Source organism: Anolis sagrei, chromosome 6 (genome assembly GCF_037176765.1).
Source record: "Anolis sagrei isolate rAnoSag1 chromosome 6, rAnoSag1.mat, whole genome shotgun sequence".
NCBI lineage: Eukaryota > Metazoa > Chordata > Lepidosauria > Squamata > Dactyloidae > Anolis > Anolis sagrei.
In genome coordinates, this window is record NC_090026.1 from 12122284 (window position 1) to 12135899 (window position 13616).

Sequence of the window (13616 nt, forward strand, 5' to 3'; positions counted from 1 at the left end):
TATGCGCCAGCTGCGCCCGTACCTTGGGAAGTCTGACTTGGCCACGGTGGTCCACGCTCTGGTTACTTCCCATATAGATTACTGCAACGCTCTCTACGTGGGGTTGCCTCTGAAGACTGCCCAGAAACTGCAATTAGTCCAACGAGTGACAGCCAGATTACTAACAGGAGCGGGGTACAGGGAGCACACTACTCCTCTGTTGCGTCAGCTCCACTGGCTGCCAATTAGCGTCTGAGCACAATTCAAAGTGCTGGTGTTGACCTATAAATCCCTAAACGGCTCCAGCCCAGTTTACCTGTCTGAACGGATTCTCCCCTACAAACCATCAAGGTTGTTAAGATCTTCTGGAGGGGGCCTGCTCTTGGTCCCACCAATCGTGCCTGGTGGGGATGAGAGACAGGGCCTTCTCGGTGGTGGCCCCTTGGCTGTGGAACTCTCTCCCGATGGAGATTAGATCTGCCCCTTCCCTCCTGACTTTCAGAAAGCTAGTGAAATCCTGGCTCTTGGACAAAGCATTCTCAGAATGATTGGCGAGTCAACAACAACCTAATAACTACTGACCACACTGGCGGACTGTGATGAATGTGATTTTATCTTGTCAATTTGGCTTTATGTATTTATTCTGTTTGTATTTTACTGTATTATGATGTTATGATGTTATTAGTTTACTTGTGTATGCATTTTCTGTTGTTAGCCGGCCTGAGTCCCTCTGCGGAGGTTGAGAAGACCGGGATATAAAAGTTCTGAATAAATAAATAAATAAATATTTAGCATTTGTTGCCATCTATTTAGCTCTTCTTCTGTAATCTGAAGTGGCAGCATTCTAAATATAAAATTTTCTTCGGAAGTATTTTCATTTTCACTAATGCTATCTTTCCAAACCAAGATAAATGTATATTTTCATATTCTATTAATTTTTGAACCACTTTTCTCAATGCTACTACATTTACCTCTTCCATTTCTTTTAAATCCTTTATTATTATTACTTCCAGGTATTTTAATTTATTCTTAGGTTCTGTGAAGCTTTTTGGGCTGTATGACCATGTTCTAGCAGCATTCTCTCCTGACATTTCTCCTGCATCTGTGGCCAGCATTTTCAGAGGTTCTGTTGGTAGCAATGCTCATACTTCTTTCTTTCCTGAATCTAGCTTGGATATCTGGCACTTCTTTTAGCTCCACATATGGTAAAAGTCTTGCTTGTAGAATCTTGAGCATTATGTTGCTTGTATGAGAAGTTAATGAAATGGTCTTGTGGTTACTGCAATCTTTAGTGTCCCCTTTCTTGGGACTGGACTGTATATGTTACCCCTTGTTGCTTGTATCATCTCATTGCATTGGGAAGTTTTCGAGGAGAGCCCACCTCATTTTTTTTTTTTACTGGAGATGAGGTGGGGTAATTGTTATCCTTCTTGTTGGTCACATGGGCACCCTGTGTTGACACTGGCAGAAGCATCTTAGGCCAGGAAGAAGGAAGGGAGAGTGCCTCTGTCAAGATCAGAATGGGGAACCAACACAATCAGGTCATGCTGATGTCAGCAGAAGGACCCATGATGACAAGGAGCTCTGACACAGCTTTTGCGGCTAGTTAGTAGCACTGGCAGTATCTGTCCTTCCCTGCACTGTTGAGTGGAGGAAAATGATGATGGCATCAGAGTCCCATTGGACAGTGGATCAGGTTATGGGATGTTGCCTGGTGGAAACATTACGCTGTTGTGCCCCAATTGACAAGAGAAATGACCTCCGTTGCTTGCAATGGCTCATGCAGCACTTTTACAATCATAGCAATGCTACCCTGACTATCAATTTGTAGGCTTTGTGAATATAGAATCATAGAATCATTGAGTTGGAAGAGGCCTCGTGAGCCATCCAGTCCAACTCCATTCTGCCAAGAAGCAGGAAAATTGCATTCAAAGCACCCCCGACAGATGGCCATCAAGCCTCTACTTAAAAGCCCCCAAAGAAGGAGCATCCACCACACTCTGGGGGAGAGAGTTCCACTGCTGAACAGCTCTCAGCATTAAGAAGTTCTTCCTAATGTTCAGGTGCAATCTCCTTTCCTGTCATTTAAAGCAATTGCTCCATGTCCTAGTCTCCAGGGCAGTAGAAAACAAACTTGCTCCCTCCTCCTTATGACTTCCTCTCATATATTCATACATGGCCATAATGTCTCCTCTCATCCTTCTCTTCTGAAGGCTAAATATGTCCAGTTCTTTAAGCCACTCCTCATAGGGCTTGTTCTCCAGACCCTTGATCATTTTGGTCACCATCCTCTGAACACATTCCAGATTGTCAACATCTCCCTTCAATTGGGGTGCCCCGAATTGGACATAGTATTCCAGATGTGTTACAGCTACATAGCCCTAGGTTATGAATCCAGAACAGTAATACTGAGTTCTAGCTGTGCTCTTTTGGGATAAAGCATCATGTCTTTGCACACATACATACACAATTAACCATATTTTCTGAGAAGGTGTTCTCATGTGAATTTTCAAATTAACATTGCAATAGAGGCAACATAGGATGGGTTGTGGGGGGGGGGGGGAGCTTTAGCTCTTCCAAAATATATCCCAAATGACTGGTTTTTGGATGATACAGGTGTTCCTGATCATCGGTTATGATCATGATGAGTATACAAGTTGTCTGTTCTCTAGTGATGCATGGATTTCTAATGACCGACACAAAGTGAGAGCACAAATGACAATAAAGCATAATCTTAAGCATAAGAGAAATTAGCATGATATATTTCAGATAGTGGAATATACTATACATTAGCATGATTCTAAACCTAATATTGGTCTTACATATTCGGATTCTTCAATACAAACTAAGACTGGGACCCATCTTTCTGATGAAATTATGAGGTACACACACACGCACACATATACTGTACCAGAATATCATCTATCATCAGGACATTTTATTAACCTTAGGAAGCAAAATCCAAATAAAAGACAAAAGACGATAAATGAATAAATAGAAACTTTATTTAATGCTTTCTTTTCATTACTTGCTCCCTTGTATTCAAATCAGGCCTCAGAAGAATGATAAAGCATTTGGGGAAAAATATACAACCTAGTAATCCGGCACTGGAAGCTAAGATTGAGAAGATCTCCACTGCCACCATGTATTTTCCTTTGGTGCTCAAGTATGTTGGAACAAAGGAAATCCACACACTGCAGAAGACCAACATGCTGAAGGTGATAAATTTGGCTTCATTGAAACTGTCAGGCAACTTCCTGGCAAAGAAAGCGGCAGTGAAACTACAAATAGACAGGGAACCCATAAAACCCAGGAGGCAATAAAACATGGTGATTGACCCTTCATTACATTCCAGAATGACTTCTTCAGCCATTGAGTTCACATCAAGATCAGGAAATGGGGGAAAGGTAGACAGCCACACTGTACAAATTGTGGCTTGAATGAGCAGGCTGGAAAGAACAATGGAGGTGGCCATTCTTTTCCCCAACCATTTCCTCAACTTGGATGCAGGCTTGGTGGCTTGGAAAGCAAGAATCACAGTGACAGTTTTTGCCAACACAGAAGAAATAGCCACAGAGAAGATGATGCCAAAAGTTGTCTGACGAAAGAGACAGGTCACCTTCTGTGGCTGTCCAATGAAGAGTAGAACACAAAGGAAGGAGAGGAGGAGGGAGAGGAGGAGGGTGTAGGTGAGGGTCCGATTATTGGCTTTGACAATGGGAGTGTCCTGGTGTTTGATGAAGATCCCAAGCACTCCAGCAGTCACACAAAATAGGAGAACAGCAGAGATAGCCAAACTTGTCCCCAGAGTTTCTTCAAAAGTGAGGAAAGTTAGAGATTTGAGGATGCAGAAATCCCTGTTCATGTTTGGGTAATGATCTTTTGGACACTGAAAGCAATTATCCACATCTGGGGAGAAGTAAACATTGACATATATGTGGCAAACTCATTTAAAGGCAATTGATATAGTCAAAACATCATTTTGAAAGACTGTAATAAAACTTATGTAGTCAATATTTTCCCATCTCATGTCTGTTGGAAGCAATATTGACTAGAAAGAGACTAGGATAAATAAATAAATAAATAAATAAATAATATTATTTATAGACTGCCCTATGTCCCCAAAGGGACTCGGGATGTTTCCAGCATGTATGGCAAACATTCAATTCCAAAAAGGGGAAGCAATTCAGAACACATTACATCAGGACAAATCATATTGAGACAATACAGCAGCAACCTAAATCTAATCTTAATGTTGGACTGTTGAGTAGTGGGGTGGACGGTACACCAACAGAATCTCCGTTCTGTCCCGGCCACTCACCCTTAGATAAACATGCTCGAATATGATTGACCATGGGATGGGACACCTGGTCAGGTGTCCCGTTCCACAGAATCTCGATAGACTACTGCGGATTCTCTTCCCACCCCTCTGATCTTGCTTGCTGCTGCACACTGAAACTCAAGGCAGTAATGAATCTCACCCATTGCTTCAGGCCAGGATGAAGTACTTCTCATTCAAATTAAGCCTTTTATAATTTTAGTCATCCAACCAATACATTTCTATGAACCCCAACTCTAAGTTCTTTTTGGGCTGGGTTTGAGTGAGACAATAGTTGAACACTGAGCTATTGCCACAAGGACTGTTGTAATGTGGTGTTTTGCGAGGAGAGGCTAGGTATTGTCCATTCCTCCACATTATTCCCATTGAAAACTAAAATAACCCACAATAACCCACAGATATAGTCAACTGAAAGAAAGATTTACACTAGACAGTAAAAATATGGGATTTGAAAGAGACCAATCAGAATTTGAAAAGGAACTATATACTAAGAAAAACATCTTATTGGGAAAAAATATATAAAGTATTACTGAAAATGGAAATGGAAACAGAACTGATAAAGAATTGTATGATTAAATGGGCACAAAATGTTGGACACAGCACAGAACTAGATAAATGGGGAAAATGTGGACTATTGCCTTCAAGAAAATTCCTTAGAGAAAATGTTTATAAAGTGGTACCTGTTCCCATTAAAATTAGCTAAAATGTATAAGGGAAGAAACAACAAGTGCTGGAAATGTAAATAACAGGAAGGGACTTTCTTCCACATGTCGTGGACCTGTAAAAAACAAGAGAATTCTGGGGCAAGGTAAAAAAAACTGCAATTTTTTTTCAATCAAAGATACAGGTGGAGCCTGAGTTATTTTTTATTGGGAATGTCAAATAAACAAACAAAATTATTAAACTTCAAAATACTGCCCTACATGATAATAGCAGCATATTATGTGCATAGTTTTGGAAAAAGGCGGACCTCCCAACAATAGAATGGATGGTGAAAGTGTTTAAATAGCAGAAATTGAGAAATTCACAATGATGAACAATGAAAAAAAACACATAAAAATTATCAAGGACTGGGAACAATTTCTAAACATTGTTAAAAAAAAGAAGGATTTGTTTTTAAATAGAAGGCTTCATAACTTAACCTATTAGAATCTGTGCAGGGAATTTAGAAAGAGTAAATGTAAGGCCAGAAGGAGGAACAAAAAAACAATGTAATAGGAAGGAAGAATGGAATTATACATGAATGTCTCCAATACAAGGAATGGAAAGTCAATAAATTGGGAGGGGTTGGAGGACAGTAGAGTATAACTAAACATGCATATTGTACAGATATTGGGAAATATTGTATTGGTTCATGCAGATCCACATGTATATAGATTTATTTCACTGATTTTTATGAATATGCCAATCGAAAATGAAAAAAAAGACATATTAATTTCAAAAACTAAAATAATTATACATGCAGAGTGTGAAGGAAAAGTATAGAAAACACATTCCATGTGAAAAGAGAAGATGGAAAGGGAAGGAAGGAAGGAAGGAAGAAAGAAGGAAGGAAAGGATGGACGACTCTTACCCTCCTGGGTAGAAATCTTTCCTTCTGGACATGGAATACAATCATAGCAGCAAAACTGCTTCCCTTCCTTCTTTCTTTTACTGTACCCTGGACAACAACGGTCATTGCACAAAGAAATAGGTTGTGCCTATCAACAAATAAAGGGAAATATTTCGTGATGATGACCCTCTATTCCCGTTTCCTCTCCAATATAATTCCATGGAATCTGTTAGAGTTCTAAACTTTTGTCTGGTATCAGTAATGGACTTATGGGGGCAAATAAATTGAGTGTCAGTTCAGACAAGGCAGAAGTGCTCATTGTTAGTTGAAAGGCATGCGAACAAATCAGGATACACCTGTGATGGTTGAGGTTACACTGAAAGTACACAGATACACAACTTGTGTGGCTTCAGTCTTAAATATAGCAGCGCAAGAAAGATGGTCACTAATATCAACATTGCCCAGGGTTCTGCAGTTTCCAGGTGTGCTTTGTCACACTTAAATGCTATGAGGACAACTTCACCCAGGCCCGTAGCCAGGATTTCTATTCGGGGGGGGGGGGGGGCTCGGTTTGTTTTGGGGGGGGGGTTGAGTCTGAGTGAAAGAGGGTCTACCCTAGCAAACCTTTTGTATCGTTACCCTAATACCCCCATGCATATGGGATATATTGAGTATGGTGATTAGATCATGATATGAATAAACGTAACAGTTTAAATAATGCACCAGTAAGGCCTTTTTGTGAACCACCATGAGAATTTGGGGGGGGGGGCTGAAGCCCCTCAAGCCCCCCCCCCGGCTACATTCCTGACTCCACCTAATGCTGAAGAAGTCTTATCCATCCACAATTACACATGCCTTGATGACATCTCATTTGGATGGCTCTACCACACTCCATAAGGAGATGACTTTAAGAGCCGTCACAAACTAGCCTCCTGGGGGAGCAAACTGTGCGAGCACGTCCTTGACGTCATTAGACTGCGCCTCTCTCTCCGCCCCTTTCTCCGCCTCTTTCTCCGTGCCAGAGTGGTTTTTCCTTTGCTAGGGCAGCATTGCCAGCGTACACTCTCAGTTGGCAGAATTCAACTGAGAGAATATGCTGGCAATGCTGCCCTAGCAAAGGAAAAACCACTCTGGCACAGAGAAAGAGGCGGAGAAAGGGGCGGAGAGAGAGGTGGAGTCTCATGACATCAAGGACGTGCTCGCACAGTTTGCAGGAGGCTAGTTTGCGACAGGTCTTAGAGTTCCGAAATTTCAGCTGGGACAAAGAATAACTCCCCTAAGTCTGTGAGCTCCACAATTCAATGTGTCAGTTGCATGGTAGAAAGGTCTGCACAACATACATCTAGATTATTGGACAAACCATACCTACGTGAAAGAGACCACCTGGAACTTATTATCTGCAAAAAAAAGTCTTCCACTTTGGGTCACCTTCACAAATATGCTTGGTGGAAACAGGAAACCGGACCTTTTCAGTGGAGGAAAAAGAATGCAAGAAGGATTGGCAGCTCATGAAGAACTCTCTCTCGTTTGAATGTTGCCTGATAATTTTCCTACCAAGATGACATACTTATGATATGGGTCTCTGACACTGTGATACAGTACATATTTTTTTGGGGAGGGTGGAAATCACATGATGGAATTTATTCCCACCCTACCTGATTGAACCAGCTGGGCCATACAATGGCATCCTCATGAACAGTGAACTCAATGGCTGGTAGAGACTGTGGTTCTATCCTTCCCACTTTCACTCGATTAAAGGTCTCATTGGGGAACGTGACCCAATTGATGATATCAAAACCAGCTACTAATTCCCCATTTGTATTAAAGGAAATGTGTTCCCCAACTGTGTTGTTAAAGATAACTCTTTTTAGAAAGTGATGAAGCTAAAGTGAGAAGAGAAAATGCAGTTACAAATGATGCTCACAATCCAACTAAATAACATATGATAGTAATTGCTTGCATTTGACATCTACATTTACCAGAACCTATGTGTCCTTATAGAAAGTATATGTTTATTAGTGATACCAATGAGCTATTTTATATGAAGCTAGGAAATGTCTAGCACACAATGTTAACCAGGAAAGAGATCCCACCTTATCTTGAATGCTCAACAGGATCAGCCCTGGATAGTGCTTGGATAGCATCTGCACATGGTTTGATAACTACACAGTGGCAGATAGGAAGGCTCTCCAAAGGGTCACCATCACTACTGCACAGAGAATCATTGGTTGTCCTCGCCCCTCTTTGGAAGAACTTTATAGGTCCCACAGCCTTAAGAAAGCTCAGAGCATTTTGAGAATCCCTCTCACCCAGCATATTCCTATTTTGAATTATTGCCATCTGGCAAATGAAAATGGTACAGGGTGACAAAGACAAACTGACTGAGAGACACCTTCTATCTTAGAGCTCTGGCTATGTTGAACTCCATGGTTTCACAATTATGTGAAATTGGCAGCTGTGTTGTGGTCATGGGGGTGTAGAGGGATGGGTGTGTTGTTTTGTCGTGTGTGCCAGAGAAGGCGTTTAATTTCGTTATGCAGTAGTACAATGATGATAAAGCTATTCTATTCTATTCTATTCTATTCTATTCTAGTCCTTGGATGGAAAAAAGCCAGCGAATACCTGGAACTACAGGCTGTATTTCATAGGAAGGAAATGAAGATACAGGGAATGTGACAAATTGGAAACATGGGTCAAGGGGAATAAATATGAAGTAATATTTACAGTGTTCTATTCAGTACTCTGAAATCACTATTGGAAAAGATTGACATAAAGTAGGGCAAGAAAGATGGTAGGTAATAACAAAATTGTGATGGAAAATGGATTAGTTGAAGAAAGGTTGAAAGAATTGGCTGTTCTTATCCCAGATAGCAAAAAACTGATAGAAACACAAGAGTTGGAAAAATATAGAAAATACCTCATGTCTTTTTTGTATGTGTTGTGTCTACTACTTATGAATAACCTAAGGCAGGCCAGGTTTTCCTGAGAAGTTTTGTTCAGAGGCAGTTTGTTATCAATACATACCTATTCTCCACTAAGTACAAATATATACAGAATAAAAACCCACAACAACCCAATATATACAGAAATACAAAGACAGACAGACGCTGTTATATGCCATCCAGTTCAGCCTGTGAATGTTTCTGATGTTCTTGATGGAAATAATACTCATGATGATGTTCATGTTGGGAATGATGTTCATGTTGATGTGCATAATGGGAATGGGGATAATATTCCTGATGATGGGCCTGGGGATGAGGGTTTGCCTGGGTCGGAGTTGAGTTCAGAAGAGAGGATTGAGCAAGGTCACATTCCTGGGAAAGACCTTTCATTGCTTTTCTCAGAGCAACAGCCTGAAAATGATGCCGAGATTGCTGTGCCAGGTGCAGAAGGAGAGGAGAGTGAAACCTTGGACAGAAAGCAAGGTTTTAGTAAACAGAGGCAGAACATTCAGGATCTCAGGCACTCTGCCCGTTTACAGCAAAAGAAAGGTAATAACCCGTTTCTAGGGAAAACGTGTGAAAGAATGCTTTTCTGTCAGTTTTGGCTTTTGGAAAGCATTCATAATGATTCATGGGAGACTAGTGTCTCAGTCAAGTCAACTTTGTTAATTTATGCCAGTTTTGTTTTCAAGTGCTCTATATTCCATGTATCAAGTTGTTGCTAAGTTTAAGTTTTTTGCCTGAGAGTTCCTGCTGTTTTGCTTCATGCTTTCAAGTTCTTGGTCTCATGATCTCTAGCTCATGCCATACAATTGACACAAACTACATGGCCATGGGACATTGGGCCAAAAGGGAATGCAGGACAAATGAACCAGCCATAAAACTCAATCGCCCAAAAGTGAGGGGAGAACGGGGCTCTGGTATGGGAAAGGCACCAGGATTCCTGATTTATGGTATTGTAGTTAGTACTATATAAGAGGCCAGTAGTCGAAACTCTTGTATTCCGAACAATAAACACGTTGATATCTACTCCACTTGTGATTCTCTGCGTGATTCTTCATAGGAGATTTCTCCAGAGCCACACAGCTTGGAACTGAGATATCTGACACCTAGCTTCATAGATTTCTAAGTACTAATGGACCTAATTTCCTTTGAAAGTTTATGGATTATCTAGGATTTTGGACTTTTGCTGTTTTACTATTTTTATTGCTTTGCCTACATATATTCTGCAATAAACTATTTGCTGATTTTGCCAAGCTGGGGTGGTGTTTCAAGTCAGAGGTGTTTGTGCTCTGGAGTATGACTGACACATTATCCACTTGCACTAGAAACTTGACAAAAATAAATAAATTGAAATAAAAATGAAATGGGGGTGATCATATCATCATATCATATCATATCATATCATATCATATCATATCATATCATATCATATCCTTTTACCGAAATGTGTATGCATGTATGAAATTTACATGACGTATAAAACCAAAGTACAATAGCAAAAAGTTACAGAATGAATCAAGAAGCAGCTATGAAGTCACAGTAAAAGGAAGTTGACTCAGTCCTAGTGCCTAGACACCAAAATTCTATCTTTCCTAGAAAACTTGGGGACTAACGTTTCAAATGAAGTGAACACTTCTGTAATATTGTGCTTTGAACATTACCTGCCATGGCTGCATTTTTTGAAGATCTCTGATTCCAGTTGTTCTGTGTTTGAAACTGGATGAATCCATGTCATGCAGAGCATGTGCGGCAGCATAGACAGCGTTGTAGATGCTGTAGCTGTGGCTGCTCATGCTCATTTCAAAAACAGACATAGGAAGGGTCTCCAGCTTGTTCTTCTCTGTGCAGATATTTTCAGGGGACTCGTCTAAATTGAGCCCTGGAAAGGAGCACATAAATGCCTGTTGCCAGAAGTCCCTGATAAAGCCATCCTCTTGATTGGTGTCTGGTTTTCTGTTCCGCAGAAATTCATGGAATCCTGAAACTTTTTTGGGGAGAAGTGAAACAGATAAGGCCCCATTGATGAAGTTCAGGTCCCAGTTTCTTTGAAGTGGGAGTGATACAAAATCTATTTCAGCTGTCAAAATCCAGACTTTATTTATTTTTGGCAAATCATGATAAAATGGAATTTCTATCCATATTCTCAAAGGTAGAATTGACTGAACTTCTCCATGTATGATCACTGCATTGGCAGTGCTTGTCCCAACAAGGTATGATGTTTCAATAAGGTCCTTTGTCATTGTTTCCATTTCACTGAAAAAGTTAATGCGGGTTACTGCTTTTATGAAGTCAAAGCAGATACCATTTTGCATGAACACAGGGAGTACTTCTTGTACAAATATTTGTCCTATTTCTATATCTAGATAAATCACTCCAATCCATGTCCATTGGAAATGCAAAATTAAATTGAGAATCCCAGTGTATTGGTAGCTCACACTTGGGAACATGCGGTGAAGGAAAACAGCTTCATTTTTGTTATCCATTAGTGGAGCAGAGCCATATGTGATCTTTAGGGTGAGAGATAAGGAAGTAATCATATTAGCAAATTACATCTACAAGTTAAAATAATGTTAATGCATGAATGAAATGACTGTATCTAGGAGTGTATCAGAACAGTTAAAACCAAAACATGGTATGGAAATCCCCCCAAAAGTAATCAAAAGAAATAAAGAAAAAAACCCAGAGGAATATGTGTTAAAGCAAGGAAATTATTATAGAAAATATAAACATTCGGTGTTTGCGCCTCTAAAGTTTGAAAGAAATGCTATTGTACTAGTTTGGACTTTGTAACAGACTATATCAGTTAAAATGCATTTTGCAAAAGCTTGATCATCTTCAAGGGCCACTCAGTATGAAATCCATAAGTGTAAACTATCTTGGATGCAAATACTGTGACCAGGCTATACCTGCCTAAAAATGGTCATAGCAGGTGAACAAGCCAAAGATGGTTAACAGGAATGAGAGAATTCAAGCCACAAATGACATTCAAAAGCTCATCAACCATCCTTTCAAAGGGAGTAAATAACTCTAGGACATGAGGAAATTATCCTTTTCAGGATATATCACATGCATGTAATTTATGAGCATTGGCAGGCTTTCCACCTTGTCAGACTTCACCCTGATGTTTGTCATTTTTGGAAATTGATTTACCTGATGTATAGTAGAAGAAATGATAGATATTGGGCGAGGAACCAGCATCTTAGTAAAAGTCATCACACAATCATGTTATCCAAAGGAGATGGGTCTTTATTGGACTTCACTGCTCAGATTCCACTCTATTCAGTAAAGGCCCATGTAGATTATATAAGGACTCATACTTGGAAAGGGTTTGATACCTTACTCATAGGATTCAGTGGAAACTGAGCTGTGAGGTCCCATAAATATCCATCTCATCCCACGTATAGATTTAGGAAAGGAGTACGGCAGGGCTGTATGCTCTCACCCAACCTATTCAACTTGTATGCAGAACACATCATGTGATGTGTGGGCTTTGATGAATCCAAAGCTGGAGTTAAAAGTGTTGGACGAAACATTAACAACCTTAGATGTGCAGATGATACCACTTTGATGGTCGAAAGTGAGGAAGAGCTGAGGAGTCTTCTAATCAAGGTGAAAGAAGAAAGTGCAAAATGGGAAGAAAATAGGAAGAGGGGCTAACCAAGGGCAGGATGGATGGATGGTATCCTTGAAGTGACTGGCTTGGCTTTGAAGGAGCTGGAGATGGCCATGGCTGACAGGGAGCTCTGGCATGGACTGGTCCATGAGGTCATGAAGAGTTGGAAGTGACGGAACGAATAATCAACAACAAAACATGGTGGAACAATGAGGTAGTATGAGCTTGTTGTTGTTGCCCAATCATATTGGCTATTGGAAGGACACATTTTTTTATGGCTGGCAGCACAATGCTTTTTACATTTCTGGTCTGCAAATGACCAAAGTTCAGAAAAACAATACATGTGACCAAAATGGAAAAAAATTTTTTACTAGAAACTTCCTATTGTGAGACAGGTACCTTCCATATCAGTGGACCATTGATTTCAATCTAAATTGTCATATTTCCATATTAAAAATGCATCAGATCATCTGCCTCATTGATGTATAATCCACTAGCTATTACAGCATTCTCCAGAATGAATAATTTGAGAATCAAGTTATTTTGTTCACACCAGAAAACCCATTTCTGGCAGTCAAGTTATCCAAGCATAGAAAGAATGGTAGAATGAAAGACATGTGGCTATCTCAACTCACATTGATGCAATATTTTTCCTAGATTGCTTAGAGAAAGGTTAACAAAAAGCAAATTCAGGGTCTGTAGAGCGAGAATTCTCCTAGAAATCCTGTTGTTTTAAACTCTTAATTTTGTGAGTGAGCTTACCTGTGAAAACTTGTAGGCGCACAAGATATCTGCCATGTAGAGACAGACATCAGAAGTAGGTCCCCCAATGACTGCTGCTGGGTTGTTTTGGGTGTCACATTTGTAGTTAGGGACAAATTTGCCCCAGGTGGAAAGGAGTTCCATTGAAGCAAGATAATTAAAATTGGCAACAAAATTACTGTTGTAAATGTAGAATCCCAATGTGATATTGGGTAAGAGAAGGGATTTTTCATTGATCTCCTTAATGGCAAAAATCAAGGCCAGGATGTGTTGGTAGTTGTGAGTAAACACTCTGAAACAACAGTAACAGCAGGCTTAGATTTCAGATTAATACACATTTTCTATCTGCATTGCACTATAACATATAGAAAAATGTCTTACAGAAACATGGGTTTCAGCCTTCTGCAAATATACAGTCCAATACTG

General features: G+C 40.1%; 1 protein-coding gene across 1 annotated transcript; it reads right to left on the reverse strand.

Annotated features, from left to right (window-relative positions):
* Positions 1-2986: 2986 nt before the first annotated feature.
* LOC132777691 (vomeronasal type-2 receptor 26-like) lies at positions 2987-13226 on the reverse strand. The gene is made up of 6 exons (XM_067469576.1): positions 13191-13226; positions 11253-11322; positions 10477-10799; positions 7526-7753; positions 5892-6018; positions 2987-3888 (listed from the first exon to the last, which is right to left on the reverse strand). The coding sequence occupies exons 1-6, from the start codon at positions 13224-13226 to the stop codon at positions 2987-2989; spliced, it is 1686 nt and encodes a 561-aa protein (XP_067325677.1).
* Positions 13227-13616: the final 390 nt, after the last annotated feature.